The sequence below is a fragment of the Malus sylvestris genome, chromosome 11, assembly GCF_916048215.2.
Source record: "Malus sylvestris chromosome 11, drMalSylv7.2, whole genome shotgun sequence".
In the NCBI taxonomy this organism is placed as follows: domain Eukaryota; kingdom Viridiplantae; phylum Streptophyta; class Magnoliopsida; order Rosales; family Rosaceae; genus Malus; species Malus sylvestris.
In genome coordinates, this window is record NC_062270.1 from 30,139,168 (window position 1) to 30,162,234 (window position 23,067).

The 23,067-nt window shown below is 38.6% G+C and overlaps 2 protein-coding genes across 4 annotated transcripts; one reads left to right on the forward strand and one right to left on the reverse strand.

Moving 5' to 3' along the window:
* The first annotated feature begins 11,098 nt into the window (after nt 1-11,098).
* Nucleotides 11,099-15,342, forward strand: LOC126590590 (OVARIAN TUMOR DOMAIN-containing deubiquitinating enzyme 2). Of its 3 annotated transcripts, none has more exons than XM_050256052.1 (9): nt 11,099-11,258; nt 12,213-12,297; nt 12,404-12,449; nt 12,565-12,673; nt 13,028-13,119; nt 13,216-13,278; nt 14,035-14,150; nt 14,836-14,911; nt 15,037-15,342. In XM_050256052.1, exons 2-9 carry the CDS (start codon nt 12,233-12,235, stop codon nt 15,091-15,093), a joined length of 624 nt encoding a protein of 207 aa, XP_050112009.1. In that variant the 5' UTR covers nt 11,099-11,258; nt 12,213-12,232; the 3' UTR covers nt 15,094-15,342. The 3 variants fall into 3 exon arrangements, with proteins under 3 accessions (XP_050112009.1, XP_050112010.1, XP_050112007.1); XM_050256053.1 differs by lacking the exon at nt 11,099-11,258 and adding an exon at nt 11,310-11,433; XM_050256050.1 differs by lacking the exon at nt 11,099-11,258 and adding an exon at nt 11,319-11,566.
* Nucleotides 15,343-16,013: 671 nt separating this feature from the next.
* On the reverse strand, nt 16,014-20,218 carry LOC126590587 (uncharacterized). The gene is made up of 3 exons (XM_050256047.1): nt 19,622-20,218; nt 18,797-18,919; nt 16,014-17,893 (listed from the first exon to the last, which is right to left on the reverse strand). The coding sequence occupies exons 1-3, from the start codon at nt 20,021-20,023 to the stop codon at nt 16,355-16,357; spliced, it is 2,064 nt and encodes a 687-aa protein (XP_050112004.1). The 5' UTR covers nt 20,024-20,218; the 3' UTR covers nt 16,014-16,354.
* Between the last annotated feature and the right edge of the window lie 2,849 nt (nt 20,219-23,067).

Below are 23,067 nucleotides of genomic sequence, written 5' to 3' on the forward strand. Positions count from 1 at the left end.
CGTGCTTGCTAGGCTCCTTGGATTTGAAGGCTATATATATATTCTATTTTTTTTCCTTGTACAAAGTAATTGTTGTCTTTGTAATAAAATTGACTCTTCAGTAGTCAAACATTTAATAAATCCTTTTTTTTTTTATGTGACTGAACTTGAAATTGAATATTCCAGTTGCTTACGTACCCTTCCAAAGAAAGAGATCAAGTCAAAACGTAGTTCAAATACATACATATTTTTTGGTATTTTCTTTTTGTGCCGTTTGCAGTTTTAACTCATGCAGGCAAGGAGTGTTGGTGTCCTGCAGTTTAGGCTCTTGCGGACAAGGAGCATTGGTGTTGCCTTTTATGCTCATGCAGACCAGGAGCTTAGTGCCATGCAGTTTAGGCTCGTGCAGGCGAGGAGCCTTGTTGGTTCGTCAAGCAATCCAGGAGAGCCATTCCTATCAATCTTCATAGCAAGGAACCTTGATTGAGTAGTTGAAGAAGTCTTCTAGGAAGATGTCACGCATTGTGATGGGGATGGATGATCTTCGTGTCAAAGTCTCATTATCTCCAACACTTTCACATTGTTTTGGAGGTTGACAGAAGCTGTTTTGCCCCCTTTCCCATTGGTGAACTTGTGGAAGAGATGGTTGCTGCCTGGAGAGGCGTTCCTCGCAATCTTTATAACAATGAGCCTTGACCGAGTAGCTGAATAATTTTCTGAGGAAGAAGAGATCGCGCATGGTCGATCTTTGTGTCGAAATTTCCTCATCTTCAACACTTTCACATCGCTTTGGAGGTTGGCGAAAGTCGCTTTGCCCCCTTTCCGATTGGTGCACTTGTGAAGAAGACATATGCTTCTTGTGCAGTTTCTTCAGAGTGACATGAGTCCATCCTTCAACTTTACTCGGCTTGACTGGCATGGTTTTGGAGCATGCCCCCAGCGATTGAGGTGAAGATTTTGAGTTGACAAAGCCAGAAGTGACATCTTCTTCCGGGATTTCGTCTTCTTTGTCTTCTTGGGCCTCCTCTTCAGTGCGGTCTTCTTGGGTTTGTTGGTGTGAAGATTGGCCGGTGTAGATGATGGTGCGCCTCCTTACCTTCAGTGGTCCTTTTCTGTCGACCTCCAAAGTTGCTTGGCGCTTTATCCTTGAAGGAATCAAGCTTTGAACATTGTCTTTTCCTGCTAGACTGTCGAGCTTTTCTTCATTCGGCGTTGTCTTCCTGTTTCTAGAAGACTTCTTAGTTTCTTCAAGTCTGTCCGAAGTCGACAATTGTGGAGGATATCTAGCTGTGCCACTTTGTTTCTTAGGTTTTGATAACCTTTCAAAGACAGATATTTGAGGTGTTGGCGTCTTAAGCCTTTTGAAGACGGAAGTTCGGTCTCGACCACTGATGCGATCAAGTGCCGAAATTCTAGGTTTTGAATGATTCGGCATGTCGAAGACTGAAGTTCGAAGGGCGGGTTTAGGCTCCTCTTTTGGCCTTGTGGTCTTGGCTTCCTCGTTTTTTTGTAGGTCGCCGATGTCCACCCTTCCTTATTACCGGTAGATGCATCTTGGTTGCTTGCCCTCGGTGATGGTTGTGTAGGAGGTGCCGTGTGACTTGAACATTGACGGGAATGGTCATGCATGCTTCAGAGAGGCACATGATCGAGTGATCCAAACACGATAGTAGTAGTGTGTGCCGCAACCGTGTCTTCGAGGTCAAGCTCGATTTTCCCTTGTTGTGCTAGCTTCAGGATGAGATCTTTCAATACAAAGCATTTTTCCGTCGGATGACTGATGAAATGGTGAAATTTACAGTACCTTGGACTGTCAGTACGATTCATCTCTTCCGGCCGTCTGCAATCAGGTAGGTCGATCACCTTTTTGTCAAGCAAGTCAACCACATCAGAGTCGGGGAATGGATAAGTCTTCTCCTCGAGCTCCTTCAAAGTGCGTCTACGCATCTCTTGATCATGAAAAGTTTCGGCTTGAATCGCCTTGCCTCATGTAGAGATTTTGACAGGAACTGTGTTGACCGTCATTGCTTCCTTGGTGGGTTTCCATGCAGCCTTCTCCACTTTTGTCCCAAGAACTTTGTCGCTCTTATAGTCAACGATCGGTTCTTTCCTTCCATGATGGGCGATGCTCAACTCCATGTCATAGGCGCGGGTGGCTAACTCCTCAAAGGTCTGTGGTTTGATACCTTGAAGGATGTAGTGTAATCCTCACTGCATGCCTTGAACACATATCTCGATCGAGTAGGTTTCTGAAAGTCTATCTTTGGAGTCGAGACTTAGAGTGCGCCATCGGTTGATGTAGTCAATGACTGGCTCATCCTTCCACTGCTTCGTATTTGTGAGTTCCAGCATGCTTCCAGTGCGGCAGGTGCTGTAGAATCAGTGAAGGAATTCTTTTTCCAATTGCTCCCAGTTGTTTATGGACTCAGGCTCTAGGTCCGTGTACCACTCAAAGGCGTTTCCTTTCAGCGAGTGCACAAACTGCTTGGCGAGGTAGTCTCCCTCCGTCCCCGCGTTGTTGCAAGTTTCGACGAAATGTGCAACGTGCTGCTTTGGGTTTCCTTTTCCATCAAACTGCATGAACTTTGGTGGTTGATAACCCCTTGGCATCTTTAGGGTATCAATCTTCTAGGAGTAGGGCTTTGAGTAGAACAAGGAGGTATGTGAGCTCCCTTCGTACTGTGCCTTAGTGGTGTTGGTGATCATCTCCTGCAGCTGCTGGATAGAAAGAGATCTCATGAGTGTCGCTGCTTGGTCTGGCTCCAGCTTTTCTTCAGCTTTCTCCACCAGAGGCACCTCTTCTTCATCGGCATCTTTATTCACGCCAGAGTCGGCCCCTTCATCATGATTTGCCCCCAGTTTGCCGAAGAGCATAGCAATCTTCAAGTCCTTTTCTTCGATGACTATTGTCATCGTTGCCAGCATTTCTTTCATCTGAACCAGTTGTTCTTCAATAGAGGTGACGCCAATGGTCATGACTTGTGCAACCAATGGACGCAGCTTTCCTTCAGACGTCCAGGGTGCTGACGAAGAATGTCGTTGGCTGCTTTGGGATGTCATCTTGTGTGCCTCAGCATCATGCTTCAGTGCCCCCAACGAGGTCAGGTTGACGACAGACTCACACCTTTGATGCTCCCCTTGCTCCTTTAGCAGCACCAACTTTGAAGTGGTGTGTTGAGGAGCGGTAGTGGCGCCAATGGATTGTCCGTTCGCGGTAAAAGTGCTTAAGATTCTTCCCTTGGTGGTTGTGAGAACGGCTTGTCCCTTGCTTGATGCCATTGATTTTGAGGTGTGATTAGATTTCTTGAACGAAGAAAGAGATGAGAGGTAGAGATTGTCCCACTGGGCGTGCCAAATTTGTAAACACGAAATTTTCCTGAAACAAACGAGACAAGAACACGTATACAAAATAATATTTTGTATTAATGATTTAGGGGTTACAATCTCTCTCAAATTTGATCATCTGATTCGATCTCCGTAAGGTGTTGATTTGTGGATGTGCGATTGATCCAAGGACCGTCGAGGCTTGATCTTGGATGAACAGTTGAAAGTTTCTTCAAGGGCCGTTGGGGCTTAATCTTGAAGGTTGAGAGAAATTTCTTCAAGGGCTTTTGGGCTTGATCTCGTAGGTTGATGGATGAACGAATCTTCAAGGCTTTTGGGCTTGATCTTGAAGAACTGTTGATGAACGGATCTTCAAGGGCCTTTTGGGCTTGATCTTGATGAACAGTTGATGAATGGATCTTCAAGGGCTTTTGGGCTTTATCTTGAAGAACGGTTGGATATGTGGATTTGTTGATGTTGTTGATCCAAAGGGCCGTTGGGGCTTGATCTTAGGATGAACGAATGATGAACGATGAACGCTTTCTTCAAGGGTCGTCGGGGCTTGATCTTGAATTGGTGGAAGTTCCTTCAAAGGGCCGTTGGGGCTTGATCTTGAAGGTTGGGTTGACGAAGAACGAAGAAAGCTTTCTTGATCCTTCGGGATTTGCTTGGGAGCTTTAGAGCTTTAGAGCTTCAGAACTTCAAGGTTTTGGTGTAATATGAATTGGTCTCCCTAAAAAAATGAATGAAATTGGCTTCTATTTATAGAATTTTCCAAGACCTAATTTTGAATATAATATTTCAGATGAAATAAGTCGTTTCTGCTAGGTGTTGACACGTGTCCTGTTTAATGACTTTTCCGACTCATTTCAATTTTTCGTTGAGTCACACGCTACGTGTAAAATTTATGTAATACATGAGCGTTGAAACTTTGATTTATCGGTCAACATTTATTTACCAAAATTTCGATGTCTACAGTAATCAGTAAACCTAAACCATATTTGTACCTTTTGACAAATCAAAGTTTTATATGTTTATAACATCCAACCAGTAATAGCTTGGCGCTGAAGGGTTACTACTTCTATGTTTTATTATTATGCACAACAAGGATTTTAAATACTTTTGAAATCCCTTCCTTAAAAGAAACCTATCCTTGGAAACCTTTTCTATATCCAATTCCCTTTTCACGGTACCATCTAGGTACTTACTTTGGAGACATTCCTGCAAATCTAGTAGGGGGCGCCTTACCTACAGGCAACTTTAATTCCTTTCTGCAAATGACCCCATGCGAGTTCCTGGATAAACATACAAATCTCTTTCTGCGATTGCTCCCCTGCGGACCCCTAGGTAAAATGAAAATCCTTTTATATAATCGACCCTCATGCCGTCATGCGGGCTCTTAGGTAAAGGAAAACTAATGAAAATACCTTGAAAATTTTGAGTTTTAACGATAAAAACAAAATAAATGATAAAATGAATAGTATCAGATTTGACTTTTTAGTGTAAAAATATGGCTTTTCGTTAAGATGAACAGTACCCGAAATTTTTCGTTAAAGTTCCCAAAATAAAGGTCCCTTCACCTTTATACTAGTTCTACCTTCTAAGTTGTTTCCAAGATTATAAAATGTTTATAAATATCAATCTTGTAACGTTACATCAAAACACTTTAATGCATGTCTTATGCATGACTTGTGCAATTTGTGTTTTAAACTTCATATATGCATTCCAGTCATCGTAAATCATTTATGAAACACAATTAAAAGTAGAGGATCGAACAGAAAACATATCATCACGTAGTGAAAATCCACCGCCTCGTTGTTCCCTTTTCTATTTTAGCCAAAAACGAAATAGCCACTTACCTCGCTGGACAAGCCTCTACCCCCTATAAATCTGAACCTATCAAACACATAAAAGCATGGAATAAGCCAGTAGGCCTATCAAAAGCAAAGCACATACGCAACCACAAAATTTTACTTAGTTCGACGACAGTCTTTCGCGCACCTGTTAAAGAAAATCCCAAAATAAATCATCTATAGTTCCGAAAAATACCATAAAAATACTCTTGGAAAAAAAAAAGACACCATAAAAATACTCTTGCAGCAAATTCAATCTCATTCCTTGACCAAACTTCAGAAGCCATAAACGCTTGTATTCAGAAACCCTTATATCCCGATCTCTCAGACCATGAAATCTTCAGGGTTTATTCCTTCAAGTCTTGGCTACATGGTGTAGAAAAATCGAGGCAACAAGAGCTTTCTAATTTAGGTTTTAACCCTCGTGTGCGGAACTGGTTCAGAATCGGTGCCCTGCAGAAGAGTCTGTTTCTCTGATTTATTTGTCCTGTCAAACGATCTTATTTTTCTTGGAAATATGTACAGTAACTCAACCACTATTTTAACTATCTCCTGTAAAAATTTCAGAGAAAAATAACTTGTCTAATGAGTTTGAAGAAAATTGAGGTTCCACCGTAAAATTAATTGGCAAAATAGGGAGTAGCCCAACCTCTTATAACCTCTTGCAAGATTTCTCTATTCACTGATGTAAGACTCTTCTTGGTGGATTTTCAAGCCAACACATGGACAATACAAATTGGCTGTCTATGTGACCGTTGGGCTTGACACGTAGGCCAACCTGGCTTTGACACCAAGAAGAAATTGAGGTTTCACCATAATACAAATTGGAAATATAGACAGTAGTCCAACTTCTTATAAGTCTTTTTGCAAGGTTTCTTCGTTCACCAACGTAGGACACTTTTACCATCACATCCTTACAATTTTCCAAATTTAATCCCACACCCTACGAATCCGTCCAATTTTTCGAAAACAAAACAATTACAAAGCTAAACTTTTCCTTAAACCTAGCAACGTTGTTAACAATGCTTACCTCTTTGTTCCTCATTTTTTGTCACGTCTTCCTCTCCAAACCATGGTTAGGTCGTGGTTCTAGTGCCTTCTCCAAAGCCTTGTACAAATATGATGCTCTCTCTATGGTTTTCTTTTGAAAGAAAAGAAATGACATCATTTGGCTAATTTAATCACCTACAACTTGCCCAAAACAGTATGTGGTGGTGGCAGTAGCCGTGATGGTGATGATGATGGTGGGTGGTGGTGGTGGTGGTGTAGGTAGGTGGTGGTGGTGGCCACTCATGGTTGAGTTTTTTTTTTTTTTTTTTTTAATTCTCACTCATAAAATTTTGAAAATGACACATATTTATATGAAATTTAAACTTGGAAATTGAAAATCCCAAATTCCAAGTTTTTTTTTCACGTAAAAATTCTAAATTTCTATTTTTATGAGTTCAAACAAGAAAATTGGTGCATGTCAATTTAGAAATTTTTTTTTTGTCTAAATTTCAAGATTATTTCTATCATCTGAACATAGTGTAACGATTTTAATTTGACTAAATAAGAGAATTGGTTTACTTCTCTCATTCTAAGAGTTCTTCTCTCCTCCTAAGATTTTTTTCTCACTGCTTGTGTGAGTTAACAGATCCGGAAATTAGTCAGCCACCAGCTATTGCCTTGGCAAGGGCTGGTGGCAATCCCGGTTCCCTTTCGGTTTCTTTTCTTTGCGTGTTCGTCAACACTTTTCCACTTGTTCTCCGGCCTAATTTTCTCTGGCCCTAAACTTCAACTCCTTCGTCCTACATTGGAAAAGCCCCCAATTCCGACTTTTCCTTTCCTATTCTTCACATTGTTTGTTCACTTCTATGTTTCCAAGCAATCCATTTTCTTCCTTTCCTTTTTGGCTTTCCCATCCCTTTGTGGCCTCCATCGGACATCATTTCCCCTTCTTCCATTGGATCCATCACCTCTTGGCTCACGTGCACTGCGTTTTGTCTCACATCTGCGGGAGGATATGTAGAGCTTCGGCTCAGATGTTTGCACCACCACCTTTGATGGCCCTTGTTGGCCCTTCCTGCTGCTCGCCCTTATCGGCAATGTTGCCTGTGGGAGCTTTCTTCTCGTGTGCTTCCTCGGTTTCGTGTGGGGGTTTGTCGTTCTCAAAACTATTGCTAGGTTTTTGTTGGGTGTTGTTGGAGGATGATGGAGCTTTCTTCATCCTCGATCCGAGGGCTTTGTGTGCCTTGATCTTCGGTGTCTTCAAGAGGTGGGGTCTCATGCTGGGTGGCTGGTGCTTTGGCGGTGGAACATGATGTCGTGCTGGGTGGCTGCTAGGTTTTTTTGTTGTATTTTTTGCTATTTTGTGCTCCAATCTTTATGTTGGATTGGGATTTTTTCTTATACTGCTTTGGAGGTCCATATTATGCTTTCTACTTCCCTTTTAAATGGGCCTTCGATTGTATAAATTTATTTTGTTGCTAATGAATGTTAACTTTTGACAAAAAAAAAAAAAAAAAAAAAAACAAGAAGAGAATTTGTACATGTCAATTTATAAATTCTATACTTTGTCTAAATTTCAAGTTTATTTCCTCATCTAAACATAGTGTAAGGATTTTAAGTTGAGTAAACCAAATGAAAAATAGCTAAAAATAAAACATAGTGCAATCTTGCTCCCATAAAGCTAGAAACCAAGCTTCCAATCAACTCCCACACTCTTACCAATAGAATACCTCAAATCCCTTCTCTTGCCTCCTAAGCTACTAGAAGAAAAGCATGACTTTAGGTAACCCATAATCAATACCAAAACCAATGAAAAGAAATATATATGAATAGTGTATAAAACGTATCAAGTGCAAGTCATGTGACTTAAACTGAAAATTCAGTAGATTAGGCGCTTTAATTCTTATAGCATAACTAATGCATGCAAACTAACCTAAGCAAAAGTGTTGTTTAGCTTCAAATAACAAAATTCAGTTTCTAATGGAAGTATGGAACATATCTAGTCTAGGCTTTAATAGCGTAGGATTATTCAAGGGGCCAGTTTAGCCTCGATTCTTGCTCAAGGCTCTTGGATAGTCAACTTAGGAAGGTTCTAATAGCCAATGAAAACTAGTCACCCAACACTGTTTAGCCCCTAGCCTCTCACACCATTAGAACCAAAATTTAGAGAGTGTTTAAATTTCATGAATAACGACATTTTGAAAAGCCAAATAAAGCCTATACTCCCTAGTCTAGAGGTGGCAAATCAACTCGTTGAGTTGCTAATGGGTACCCTTTAAGACCAATTTAATTTGATCTCAGCATAATATAGATGTGAGATAGGGTAGTGGTGGTGATGGTGTAAGGTAAAATTAAACTAAATGAGTCATAATAGGTACCTATTAACAATCTAATGGGTTGATTTGTCACCTCTAGCCCATGCTGTTTCCACTAAACTTGCTCTTATGGTATGAAGAATTGATCATTTATGATGACCTTTATTTTTTATTTTTTTGGTTTGTTTGATGGGGGCTTGAGTGTCCCTTTTTTTTTTTTTTTTGAAAGAATAGTTTAAAGCGTCTCCAAAGGACTATAGGAGATGCCAAATTTTAAACATAAAATTTAAAATTGAATCTTACAAGCACTTTGATCTTTTTAAGTTTTGTTCTCCACTAAAAATGTCAAATTTAAACTATTATTCATTACATTATTTATTTTCATAATTGTAATAAATATGTTTGGGCCCAAAATAGTATTTTGGGCCGAGCTTAGAGTCGTTCTTGGCCTAGTAACATTCATCTAGAATCTTGTCGTGGGCCGTCCAGTTAAAGTCGGCCTAATCCTGTTGCTAGAAGGATTGGTTTAGATAAGGGTGAGGTAGTCGAACCCTAGTGCAACAAGGAGTCTTAGAGCCAAAGATGCTTAGAAATAGAGGATGAATCTGGTTCGTTAAGGAGCTTGGTTCAAAGTCTTATAGGAGTTAGGATTGGCCGAAACCTAGTTAGATTGGGTTGAGGAGTTCTAATCCGAGTACATTTCTAGTTTGGCCATGAGGGAGGGTTGGCCACTATAAATAGAGAAGGGAGTGCATCATTCAAGCTCTCTCCAAATCAACATGCAAATTACCCTACGCAAAGCTTCTCAACAACCTTGAGAATTTTTCCTCTTCCCCTTTCTTCTTGCCAACACATCTTCAATTTGGATAAACAGTACTGTGAAGGCAACTGGCGACATCTTCAATTTGGATAGACAGCACTGGGGCCGTAGAATCAGCTGACCGAGGAGCACCTCCAGTTTGGATAGACGGCACTGCTTCGAGACTGACTGGTTATTTATCCAAGTCTCGGTCAACAAAGATTTCCGAATCCTTGTTGGTAGAGGTAATCTCATAAGGTGTTACAGGTTACTAGGCTAGGCAAATTGAACGCCGAGTTTTATTTTATGATTAGATATTCATAAGTACATTTTAAAGTTCAGTATTCTGACGGCCGAACCACATTTACCATCAAGACATTTATCTCTTTCGAGTATTTGTGTTCGTATAGTTTGATACCAGTTCGGTGTACTTATACTCTCACGAATATAATTACCGAGACCAAACCCCGTGCTGACAATTTGTGAACTTTGCAGAACTAGCAACCTTGTCTTCAGGCTTTAGAACCTGAAGGCCAAGACGTGTTCCTTCCTCGGCCGCAGTTGCAAGATCAAGTAGTCAGCAACGCGCCCAACACGACATCAACATATTACTCCCCAGCCGAACTCGGTTGACGAGTTGGCACGTCCTGCATATAACCGAATGACGTAGTTAGCTTATTAGTTACTAGGCTGCGTGCCACATAGACTTGGTAGTTTTTAGGGTCAACGAAATATTTTTAGGACAAAAAACAATAATAAAAATGATACAAAAACATTTATTAACTAACTAAAATGGATTTGAGGTTGTCAAAATCACCTTTGTTGCTAATTCACATCATGCCACAAAGAATTAACATTTTGGTTGAAAGACACTAATGTTGTCTTTTTTTTATTGTTAGTGGTGATGTGGATTTTTTTAGGCTTGTTTTATTGAATCAAATTTTTGTTTTTAAAATTAATGACTATTAAGTAATTTAGCTACATTCATCATTTTGAAAAGAAAAAAAAATGAGATTCATGAAAGATACCAAACAAGCCCTTAACTTTCACTTAAGTAATAATACCAATGAGATATGCTAAGGAGAATCTCTATGAACTCTGTGTCCAACCCAACTCTATTACAGAACAACTAAACTCATGTTCTAACTCTTTTTAGGCCCTTCAGGCGATAATGGAACATGGCACCTCATGTTTTTGCCAGAATTCTTTATAATATTGACACAAAATTTGGCATTAAATTGCAAGGTAAAAAATAATCCGACAAAAATCTAACTTTAGAAGAGTTTCCTTAGAGCAACTCCACCCTTGGAGCCCTCCCCCTGGCAATCCACTATTGAATCCACCCTATTGAACAGTAACTGCCTTTAATGAATAGTAACTACCATTAATGAACAGTAATTACCTTTTGCATCTCCACCCTTGGAGCCCTCCCCCTGGCAATAGGTAATAAAATAGTAGTTTTTTTTGTTTGTTTAAATAATATAAAATAAAAAAAAACAGGGAAATGAGGCTGTAAGGCCTCAGGCTAACACAAAAAACAATAAAAAAATACCTTGGCCCTCGGGCTGCAGGCCTGTCAACTCTCCACCCCCCTTGTGCTCGGGCTCCCACCCTCACTCGGGCCCTCCATGGTTGGAGAAGAATTAACCGGCCCTCGGGTCCTTCCTGCAGCCCGTCCCCCGAGCAAAGTAGAACTTAGAAGGTTGGGGTTGCTCTTAGCACTTTTATTTAAATAAATTAAAATTAAGCATCATGATATTCCGTTTGGGTTGGACCCCACACTAGTGGCAATATGTCGTCGTCCGCACTTTTGATCTAATTCCTAATCCCACCTTCACCACCCTCCCAAAGGATAAAGAAAAAAGAAAAGAAAAACATCAAAGTTACGTTGGGCGTCCGTCTTTTAAATTGTGTCAACAAAACACAGTGCCATACCCAAAACCAGGAGAAAAGCCACGATACGACACCCCCTTCATACCAAATTATTACCGGACCAGAGTGAGTTTTCTTTTCTTCTTTTCTTTTCCAGCAACTTCTTCTTTTTATTTATTTATTTATTTATTTATGTAATCCATTGTTTGTTGGACATTTATATTTATTTGATTATGCAAATGGGTCCTCATTATTTTCTGTTTTTGTCTCCTCCAATTTCTTTGCCGTAAAGCTACTCTTGGTACCATTACTTGATCTGGAAATTTCTTTCTTTTTTTCTTTTGCATTTATTTATCAAGTTCCTATCACTTCTGCTTTTGGGTTTGTTGATTTCAAGTTGGATTTGTTATATCACTTTGTTTCAGAATCTGAAGGTTGGTCTCATTTCTGGAATTATATTCTGATTTATTGGAAGAATACATACATATAGATATATATTTTTATTTTTACATATAACTGGGTAATTTTGTGGGTAGGCTTTGGAGATAATTATTTCCTTGAAGAAAGTGATATGAGCATGGATTATCTGATTCTTTTTTGTAGATTTATTTCGTTATTAAATTTTGAAAAGTTTGTAAATTTTGCTTCTGTTCACTATATTTGTTCCTTTTTACATTTATGTGTTCAATCATGGACTGCTACCAGTAATTGAATCTAGTTGGTCATCATCAACTGAGTATGTGAAGCTGAGTTTTGTCCAATTTCTCGGCCTTCTTTTCATATTGCCTCGTATTTAAGTTTAGGATGCAGTCTTAACATAAAATTTCTTTTATGTCTCTGTCGATGCTTTGTTTGAAATGGAATCCTAATTCTTGTATGTATTGTATTCGTAATAATCTTTGTTCTGTTTTTCATAGTAATCTCAAGGGGTTCGTTCTTTGAATGAACCATTTCTACGCAGTTTAATGCTTTTCATGTCCTTGTTTTTTGAGCAAATGTTCATGTATTTCAATTTTAAACATGTACTTGGATAGATAAAACCATCACTGTTTGAAATTTCATTTTGTTATAATGCTTCAGGTGTATAAATAATTTACAATATGGAAGGTATCGTAGTAAGAAGGGTTATTCCCTCAGACAATAGTTGCCTCTTCAATGCGGTTGGGTAAGCTCCGGTACAACCCTCTATTTTATCCATTGTCTATTGCAATGAAGTGAACTGTGTCATTTAACATCAAATTTTCTATTCAATTTTTGCCCTTCGTTTGCAGGTATGTAATGGATCATGACCAGAAAAAAGCTCCTGAATTGAGACAGGTGTATACATTCAAGGCTTAAAAGCATACAACAATAGATAAATCATGGGTGCTTGTGCATATAAAGCCCCCGATTTGCTTTCTCCGATACTTACATTTTGTGATCATCTGTGAAGGTTATAGCTGCGACGGTAGCAAGTGATCCAACTAAGTATTCCGAAGCATTTCTTGGTAAATCGAATGAAGAGTATTGTGCTTGGATTCTTGACTCAGAGAAGTGGGGAGGTTTGTTCAGAAAACTTCCTGTTCTTATGCATCTGAATCTTGGTTACCAAACAAAATGCACAATAAAAAGTTTTTCTCATAATAGTTTGGTTATTTATTATACACAACTAAGTGGCCAAACCTTAATTATACACGACTGACTTAGATCTTCTTCTAGGGTATTGAGGATTATTGAATTTCATATTTGACTGAAGTTTTGCGTCTTGAATGTTCAAGAAATAGTTTGTGCGGCCACTTGTCTATAAGATAAAGTTCAAATCTTTCTTTTCCTTCGTTGAGGTCTCTGTCCCTATCAATAACTGAGATACTATTAGATTTGTTTTGCACACTGTTAATTTGCAATCTTGTGTGCAGGTGCCATAGAGCTATCTATATTAGCAGATTATTATGGACGTGAAATCGCAGCGTATGATATCCAGACTACACGTTGTGATTTGTATGGTCAGGTTAGCATTTGTAGCAAATTCTCATGTATATTAATCTTGCCCACTTACCATTTCTGAATGTTTATGCCCATTTTTGTATGCGGTGCTGTTTTACAGGAGAAGAAGTATTCAGAAAGGGTTATGTTGATCTATGATGGACTTCATTACGATGCTTTAGCTGTATGTGGCTCTGATTATATTTTTGTTAATTTTCTGTTTACGAATTTTTCTGGTTGTCAATGTGGATGGACCGTTAACAAGTGGCTTCGATATGGCATCAAGTTGGAGTTAATGATGTGGTTGGCTGAGGGATTTCCAAGGACAGGGATTTAGGCTAAAGTAGGTGGAAACGCACTACAAAACATTAGATAGAGCAGAGGGATCGAAAATGCACCACATGTAACATGAGCATTATGAAGCCACTAAATGACTAAACAAAGGACTTTCAAATGACTCTTTCAAGTAGTCATTTACAAATTCCTCTAAGTGCATTGCATCTAGTCATTTCAAATCCATTGATCTATTGTTCTGTTGTGCATTTCTTGCTAATGCATGCCTAAATCCCTTGGTACTTGGTAATACCTTATCCAAACACAAAATAAATATTCTTCCCTCATGAGACATCTTGCCAACCATACGAACCAGATGATTTACTCTTCTGTTCTCTTGTATGGGTTTGAGCATGTAAAAAACTGGGAGGGGGAGAGGGGAAGAAAAGCCAACCATGAGCTGGGCAAATTTTTATACTTCTGTGGGATAGTTTTTACTTTTCAAGAATAAGTGGTCTTTGTTGTGCATTTGGTAATTACAGTCTGTTTATTCACCTAGCATGCTTCTTATTTGGTTCACTGTTTTTGCTATCCCCCGTTCGTGATGGAGGTTGCACTTGATTTTTCCACTTAAATGATGGCTGAATTCTGTATTCTGTTGTATCAGATGTCTCCCTTCGAGGGAGCTCCAGAGGAGTTTGATCAGACAATATTTGCAGTTCATAACAGTTCCATTGGGCCAGTTGAGGGGCTCGCTCTTAACCTTGTCAAAGAGCAACAAAGGTATTACTTTCATGATGGCTTCTAATTTCAGTGCACACGCACAAAAACTATGACACATAATATGTTAAATCATTATACATATCCCTTGGGGTTTTAGTCTGTGACTAGCATATTCGGATGTTACCATATACATAGTATCTGAATTAGGGACTCCTTTCTGACATTTCACACTAAGATTGTAAGTCTGTGTGACAAAGTTTCCTAGTTCACTACACAACCTAGTTACAAACCTATACAACTTGAGTAATTGTTTTCAAATTTACTACAAATACAGTGTCTTCAATTTTCCGGATCTCTATGTGTTGAGGACATACCAGTTGAACCTGTATTGTACTAACAGTAACATTAAATTATAATGAATAAATTTGTTGTCAACTTCAGATGATTAAGAACTTTATGACAAATGCCAAATGTGTGTTGCCTGTACGTTATGCTTTCAATTCGTACCCTACCAAAAAAAAAAAAGGGAATAAAAATATTAAGTTTGTGTGGCTAAATTGTCAAAATTCTTGAGGTAATGTGTGTTTCGCGTAACTATCTTGGTTACAATGATTGAGTGCATCATCCTGTTAGGTGTCCATTTTTCCATTGCTCCTACTACGTATGTAGCTGAGATATATGCATATGTATCTGCATTAACTCTTAATACATGAGCATACCTTAATACCATGATACGTCTTTGCAGTAAGAGGAGATACACGGACACTGCCAACTTCACTTTGCGCTGTGGGGTGTGCCAACTTGGACTGGTCGGCCAGAAGGTTAGTTCCCCACAATACAAATTCTGTTTGCCTTGCCTCCTTGGTGTTTCTTACCGTGTGTGGTTGTGCACATGAAATTTCTTAAGTTCTTATGTTACCGAATAATCTTCTATGTATATATTCAGGAGGCTGTGGAGCATGCACGGGCGACAGGGCATGTCAACTTTCAAGAATACAGATAACAGAATCGCTATCCACTCATTTGTTTCATGCTGTGTCAAATAAGTACAACGTAGGGCTGTCGAAGGGCCACCGTGTGATAATATTCAGTCTCGAAATGCTGTATTGTAGTATTGTACCGTCAAAAGGAAGAAAAACAAGGAAAACTAGACTTGTGGTGGGTTTCCCATATCATTTTATGGGGTCTCATGCAACCTGTTGTATCAGCCATTACCCTTACTTTATTTATTATTTGAGTCCTCTTCATTTTATATGGTTGATTGTCTCTCTAGTTTCTACCAATTTCCAATTATTTTTTGCTCGTTCTTTTTCTCCTTCTACACACTTCTGTTTACACATATTCTTTGATTTTTTTTTAATTTATTAATTCCAGTCAACTGGTATTAGAAAAGAATATGAACAGTATAAAATTATCTCATCTCTGCAATTTTGTAAGATATATTTACATTAAAATGTAGAAAATTTGAGTTAAGTCACCTGATAGGTGTGATTAATTTGGTGTCGAAGTGACAAGAGAATGTGAATCATGTGATCAGTTAATCCAACTACTTGGTACCTGAAACCCAAATCTAAGATCCTAGATCCGGCACTCAGGACCGGACATGGGACTTCGGAGCGGGACCACAACGCCGGGGACCAATCTAAAATCTAACGGTAACAATGTAACACCATTTCACTCAGTTGATCTCTTCTGGCTTCACGTACGATCTTCCCCATCACCTCGTACCAACCCCACAGGTTTCCAAAATTTCATAGATTTTCAACAAATTCTACATTATTCTAGAGTGCTCCGAAGCATGAGATACTCCAAGTACCGTTGAAAATCCCGCTTCTTAATTCGAAATTTTCTAACATCTGCTTTTTTTTCTTCCTTTCCAGTTCTGATTAAGGGAAAGACAAGTTTTGGACCACGGATTTGCCATTTCCTATAAGAAACTAAAATGAAACATTTCTCATAACAAAATACATCATATTACAGACGGAGGAAATGTTATCGTTCTTCGTCTACCATTTTCAACAAATGGTGTCCTCTGTACTTGAAATGATACAAATAATGACTCGCGCTTTCTGAATCGCTTGCAAAGACCCCCGAAACCATACGTGGGAGTCCATGATCATCTGCATTTTATTCAGAGGCTCCTTGCGACCGCCTTAGAGCATTTCCTAGTGGCAGGAAGTTGTACCTTGCGCGGTGAGAAATGGAACTACTTATTCTTGCCTGGGTTTATCAGTTTCGTTTTATGAGCAAACTCTGCCTCACTTCTAGATCTTCTGTTTAAGCACATGACGCAGTTGGACCTTATGACTATCCAACCTTGCCTCCAAAAGCTTTGCCTTCAAACTATGCTTCTGGGCGCCCAGTGGAATGCACCCTTTCATACCCCGAATGTGATGCCCCGTCTCAGGAGAATTCCACTGCCCCACTAAGTCAGAGGGGCTAAGCCCGCCTTTACCCGAACCCCGATCAGGGGATACCAGACCCCTAGTGGATATCCTTCCGTTCGAAAGCCTACCGTTTATTCCCTCTAGCGAGATTATCTTGTAGTTTTCCCCGTTGTTTTGGCCAGACCTCCAAAGCCTTGCTATTGATGATACCTTCTTCGTCTGCTTTGTTGGTACCGAGCAAACCTCGCTGATTTCAGTAATTGGTGTTCCCTCAACTTCTTCTTCCCATTCTGTTCCACTCTCTGAGACATTACTCTCTCGGCGATTCTTATTGACAGATGGGGCACTCCCGTCTGGCGAATAGCTTGAGCCCTGATCCTCGAGATGGCTCACAGTTTCCCAACCACTCTCATCTTCTTCTATATCACCATTATGACCAACGAATGCAACTGGATGTCTCTGGATCCGGTCCTTAATGATTCCATTGCCTTCAGGACTCACAGTACGAATTTTTGAACCATGGCTAGCAGGACTGTAAGCAACACACTGCTCAATCTCCCTCTCATTAGGCACACCGAAATTAACTTCTTCGAACACAGAAAAGATATCATCAGGATTGGGGGGTTCATAAAAAAAGTCCTTGATGTCTTGAATATTTACAGCAGCAGCAGCCTGTCGCAGATATTCTACTTCTCTCATTTCCTTCACATCTGGCGTTGCACTTCTTGACGTCAGAAAATTCTCCAGATCTGCCACAATCTTGTTCATCAGAGAATACTTCTCCTCAACTGCCACCTTTGCATCAACCAGCTTCATTTGGACACGTTCCTCACGCCAGACTTCTGCCATCTGCAACATCTTCCTTTCCTCGTCCACTTCCTCTCTGAGTTTCATGGATTCTCTCTTCAATGCTTCAACTTCAGCTTTGTCTTCTCCAATTTCCTTAGCAAGCTCATCACAAACTTCCTCAATCAATTCTCTGGCCTTTCTTTCTTTCTCGTACTCCTGCATGTATCGCTTTGCTGATAACTTGACATCAGCAAGCTCATTAACCAATTTGGAATTGAGTATCTCAGTTCTCTGGCGACTCTTCCTTTCCCGGTTCAATTCAGACTTGATATCATCAATAAATGCGCGGACTTTCTCATGCTCTCGGCTCCTCCATGAAACTCTTTCCTCACTGACATTCCTTAAGAAGTGCTCAAGTTTCTTTTTTGAGGAACACCGTTCCATCTCAAGCTCCTGAATGCGAGCTCGTGCCTGCTCTAGCTCAGCTTCAAGTACAGATACAACTGATACAGCACTCACTTGTTGGTCAAGAAGCTTCATTTGGCTGTAAATTTGCCGTATCTCATCCGATGTTTTCAAGCAGACTGGATCCCATTTTGTTTGCCCCTCCATGACAGAGTTGGATAACTGAAATGAAGGTTGAAGCTAAAATTAGAGGTAACACCACAGGAAAAACAGACCTTAAACTGCTTCGGGGAAAATTGATGTTGAGAAACAAATTTAAAGAAGAAAAAGTTAAAAGGACAAGACTGTATGTTATATAATTTCAGAGAAAATATACAAGTGACATGTTTCTTAGCCAGCTAAGCTGCACCTGAAAGCATTTCAGCATTCCACATTTGTTCCAACAATCCGTACATGTACATATGCATATAATAGCAAATTTTCATATTGTAGCCTTCTCTTTATTTGGAAAACGGCCAAGCCTTAGTTGTTGCATAATCTGAAATTACCTCATGATTCTCCCTCTCACAAATTTCCATCTGTTCGCTAGAGCTTTCTGGGATTGCTAATGCTGCTTTTTAGACAGCTATATCTTTTAATCCAATTAAAGAATTAACTATACGTCCCATTTACACCAAATTTCTACTTTATTTTTCATCCAAATATGATCATTACTGTCTATTTCGTAGCGTATATGAGTAATTCAAATTAAATATTTAAATTCACCCATGAGAAATCCTAAGAGTAACACTGCTTTAACCTTATAACATAATATTCAATTTCCGAGGACAGCAAAACAGATGACTACTTGATGAAACATCTATTTTTCTTCCAAAACCGACGATTCTTAATGAGTATGCATAACGCCAATCCTTGCAAAGCAAATCATCTGCCAAGGTTCATGCCAAATAGCTTGCCTTAAAGGACTGCTCGGCATGTGTGACACATGCACAAGACGATAAAGGTATCTTATTATACTTGCTTTTTAAAAAAAAAAAAAAATCTGTATCGTATTGTACTTAAGTTCATAAAAGATGTTCATTCAGAATTTACAGATCATTGTATGAATTTAAGGAAGAGCTGTACCTTGGACAAGAACCCATTCCTTGAGGTGGACCTAGGGCTTTGTAAAAGATCATTTGCTTCAGAAGCATATCCTTTGCTGTTACGATTACGGAGAAATGGTACCCCAATATGGCCAACGTCAGGCTGCAAAGAAGACAACAGCAATGAATATCAAACTCCAGAGCATACAACATCATTAATACTGGCTGGTTGAGGGTAAGGCATGATATGATAAGATGTATTAAAACAGCACGCAAGGACCCGGGGATCCCAGAACACAATAAAGGAAAGCGTAATGACCCAGAATTTTCAGAAGTCATCAAAGCATTGCATAAATGCCGTTACCATCTTATCTTGCATATCACAGCTCCATGTTAATACATTCAGATAAACATGACACCACTAATTTTAATTAAGAAAACAATACAGGACGAATGAAAGATATCAACGGTCAATTAATTACCAAAATAAGAGATACTTAGCAGGAAATTGATGGAAACTTACAAGCATTACCTCATTAGTAAAGATTTCATGCTAATTTAAGAACACATTTTTTCAGTAAGATCGATCAGAGTTGAAATCACAACGTCTGGTTTCTTAAGCTTCATTTCGAAAAATCGAAACGAAACACAAAGACAACAACAGTACCATAGATATCAACACCAACATTAGTATTTATCAAACTAAAATAACACCAGATTTAACATCTTCCAATGAATTAACGAGAAAATTAAACGACTTTTTTTTAACATAAAAAGGTCAACCTCCAATCAAATGCGATTCAACCGAGGTTGCAAAGAAGACCCATTTGACCATAAAATTACAGATCTTTGAGACCAAGCTCACCTGAAACCCTAGCTTCCCATTACGTCCAGGTACACTGGAACCCGTCTCCGGTAACTGTAGCCGCCACAGACCAGCCGCAAGCTTCCTGGCCGACAAGGGGGCCTCTCTTCCCTTCCTGCCCTTTCTCCTCACTCCGTCCTCTCTTTCCTCCTCACGGGCATTTTGGTCCTTTCGCCTCTCCCGATGCCCCTGGCGCTCTTTTGGGCCTTCGTCAATCTTCCACTTGAGCAAAGGCGTCTCCGGTCGGCTCCGCTTTCCGGTCGGAAGTCCGGCCCGCTTCAACCTGGCCGAACCGGGTGCCCGGGTCTTCTTACGGGTGGTGGGGGGTCTGTGGAGGTGAAGATCCGAGTCCGGTGGTGGGAACGTTGGCGAGAGGTGCCGGGGCTTGCTGGGTATCTTCATCTTCTCGAGTGAGATTCAGCCATTTAGAAAGAGAAAGTAAGGGTCTTCTGGTGTGTGTGCAATGTGGGTGTACTGTGAAATGGGTAGGAAGTAGAGAGAGAGAGAGACAGAGAGAGAGAGAGAGAGAGTAAGAGTTAGAGACAGAGAGACTGAGACACAGACAGAGATGCACACAAGCACACAGACATGTACAGAGGAGGTATTTTAGGTATTTTCCATGTATGTATTTCTACGGTCAACTACGTATCTTACTCCTGAGATTTCGAGGTTGATGACATGGACAGCTAATGCACCACGTCGTTAACAAAAATAGACGTTGTGATTTAAAGGGAGTCATTGATATGTGTAAAACAAATAAACGATTTATCACGAGGATACTAGTTTTAAGACTTGTATCTTGGGCTTGTAATTAAATATAATATTAAAGTGATTCATTGCATGAAAAATTAAGTCAAAATGCAGAGAGATTCATTATCACTTCAATTTTGAGGTTACATCAAAGCACGACCCGAGCCTTTGAGTTAGTAGTGTACACCCATATGTGATAGTGTGTAGGAAACCCCAATCGCTACTTATATTTATATCATGATGATGCTAATTGTTACAAAAAACGTTGATTAGTTCAATACTCATAAATGGCTAAACGATCTCCAAATTAAATGATTCTTGCAATATGATCTTTAGATAATAATAAAGAGAATAAACGGTTTCGATTATGATATTTGGACAATAAATAATTTTTTAGATGATAATAAAAATAATGAACAATTTTGATTATGATATTCAGACGGTAAAAATTTGTTAATTGTAAGTGAGGAACATCAAATGTTTCAATTGTGATGTTCGGGCACAAGCATTATTCAAAATTAAAATAATCATTATAAAAAAAAATTATGTTGAGCTAAAATATTCAATTTTTTCTTTTGTGTCTGAAATGATCACATTTTGTTTAATTCAAGAGACTAATAATCACATCTCAAGCTCGTATTGAGTAAGAAAATAAAACATGTAAATGTGAGTAGTATTAACTATTATATTTTTCTCACTAATTCTCGTTTATGGTCCACTAAATCAAAAAAACGTAAATCTAGATTTATTCCGATCAAAATACCACATGATTATAAAGTGAATACATTTTTTTTTCATTAGAGACACCCGGAATATTATTTCATATCTCAATTTTTTAACACTATTGGTATTTTTATTTTTATTTTTTTGATACGAAACGTTTGTTTTTTATATTATAATTTTAAGACCAAGGTCTAAAATATCGATGATATCGGAAATATCGATAGTCCAAAAACACAGAAATTTCGATGGAAATATCGAGATATTATCGATATCGATAAAAATTGAATAAAAACCATAGAAATTGTAAGAAAAACTTGGAAATTTTTATTGAAACTTTGTAGGATGTTTATTTAGTCAATTATCTATTAGTTTATCACAAAAAATTGGAAGGAAATGCATTGCATGATAGATTTAACTGATTTAAGTTGATTATATAGCGAGCTGACAAATATTGTGAGTGTAGAAAATATGTAGTAATTAATGAAATAAGTTTAGACACACCATAATCATTTATATATAATGAATTAGTACAATATTTTACACTTTATACATTGCATGGTAAGATACATGAGTGACTTAGTACCACATAGAGTTCCTATCAAGGTCTAAAATATCAATGATATCGGAAATATCGGTAGTCCAAAAACACGAAAATTTCGATGAAAATATCGGGATAATATCGATATTTTAGACCTTATTTAAGACTAATATAAATACACAGAGGACATTCGAGATACCATCCAAAATGTTCTCAATTCAGAAACTTTAACAAAACATAAAATGCCAACTTGGTCAAACTAGTTGTCACCGTACTAGTGGATTTAAGGGCGAGAGAGGCATGAGAATAAGTAAAGGAATGCATCCAAGTTCTGAAATCATCCACACATTAACTTAGAGGACTGAAATGACACTCCAAAGCCAAAGAAACTCCATTATTTATGAAAGGGTCAAGCAATTTATGAATAGCATGTGAGAACTTCTGTGCACAAAACCTTGAATATAATGAATATGAAGACACTCTTTGACAATGAGCAACACCAACTTCAAAGTAGAACTGACAACGACCAACTAGTGTCCATACCAACATGAATTTTGTGAGCAGCACCATCAGTAAAGGCACCGTTTTAAACAAATTAGCCCTAGTAGGAGCCGATAACACACCAATACAAAAGCCAAATACTCACTAAGAAAGACTCACAAATAACCTCACCAATGAGGCACTTATTGACGAAAATAATAAGATGAAAAATAGATGCACAACAATTCATGAGAAAAAAAAAAGGAGAAAGGCTAGAAAAATGGGGAGAGAAATGATGCCACCGGCCTCAAGCCGGAACAAGGAACCGACAACTATGTTATAGATTTAGGGTTTGGTAAGAGGAAGGAGAGAGGAGAGAGCGGCTAGAATTTTTCAAACATTAACTTGTTTCTAACCCTAACTGTATCATTTTTCTTTCATGACAAGTATGTTGTTTTTATATATCATTTGATGCATTGTATTTTTGAAGTAGATTTATAAATTCACACACGTACACGCTACCACAAGTTATTTCCTACCAAATAGGGATTGATAGAGAAATCCTTGATGGGATTGATAGGGAAAGCATATGATGTGAATTCATATCATATAATATAACCCTCTTGTAGAAAAGCATTTATATCCATGCATGACAAATAGCATGTAATAAAATAAGTCCATTGCCCACAAGATATTGTAATTCTTCTTTTAGTAATGTCTAGAAGTTAAAGTTTTGAATTTATATTTTTGTTCATTAAATGCTAACGATAAAAATGGACTGATTATGTAGAGCTTCCTTTATCAAAGCTCCCTATGAATCATTACATGTTCTTGAGTAAATATCTAGTAGCGGACTAGGGTTGGCTCCCTTTCCATTTAATTTGTTTTCTTCATATATATTTTGGACAAAAGTTTGATTTTTGGGTAGTTTTAATTAAAAAAATTCAATGTTATA

Bases quoted from the DNA above. Each gene is read 5' to 3' on its own strand.
- LOC126590590 (XM_050256052.1), top strand. From the start codon at position 12,233: ATGGAAGGTATCGTAGTAAGAAGGGTTATTCCCTCAGACAATAGTTGC. The intron at 13,279-14,034 runs GTATGTGGCTCT...CTGTTGTATCAG, and splicing joins TTCATTACGATGCTTTAGCT to ATGTCTCCCTTCGAGGGAGC. The intron at 14,151-14,835 runs GTATTACTTTCA...ACGTCTTTGCAG, and splicing joins CTTGTCAAAGAGCAACAAAG to TAAGAGGAGATACACGGACA.
- LOC126590587 (XM_050256047.1), bottom strand. From the start codon at position 20,023: ATGAAGATACCCAGCAAGCCCCGGCACCTCTCGCCAACGTTCCCACCA. The intron at 18,920-19,621 runs GTGAGCTTGGTC...TCTTCTTTGCAG, and splicing joins ATGGGAAGCTAGGGTTTCAG to CCTGACGTTGGCCATATTGG. The intron at 17,894-18,796 runs GTACAGCTCTTC...CCTTCATTTCAG, and splicing joins GGAATGGGTTCTTGTCCAAG to TTATCCAACTCTGTCATGGA.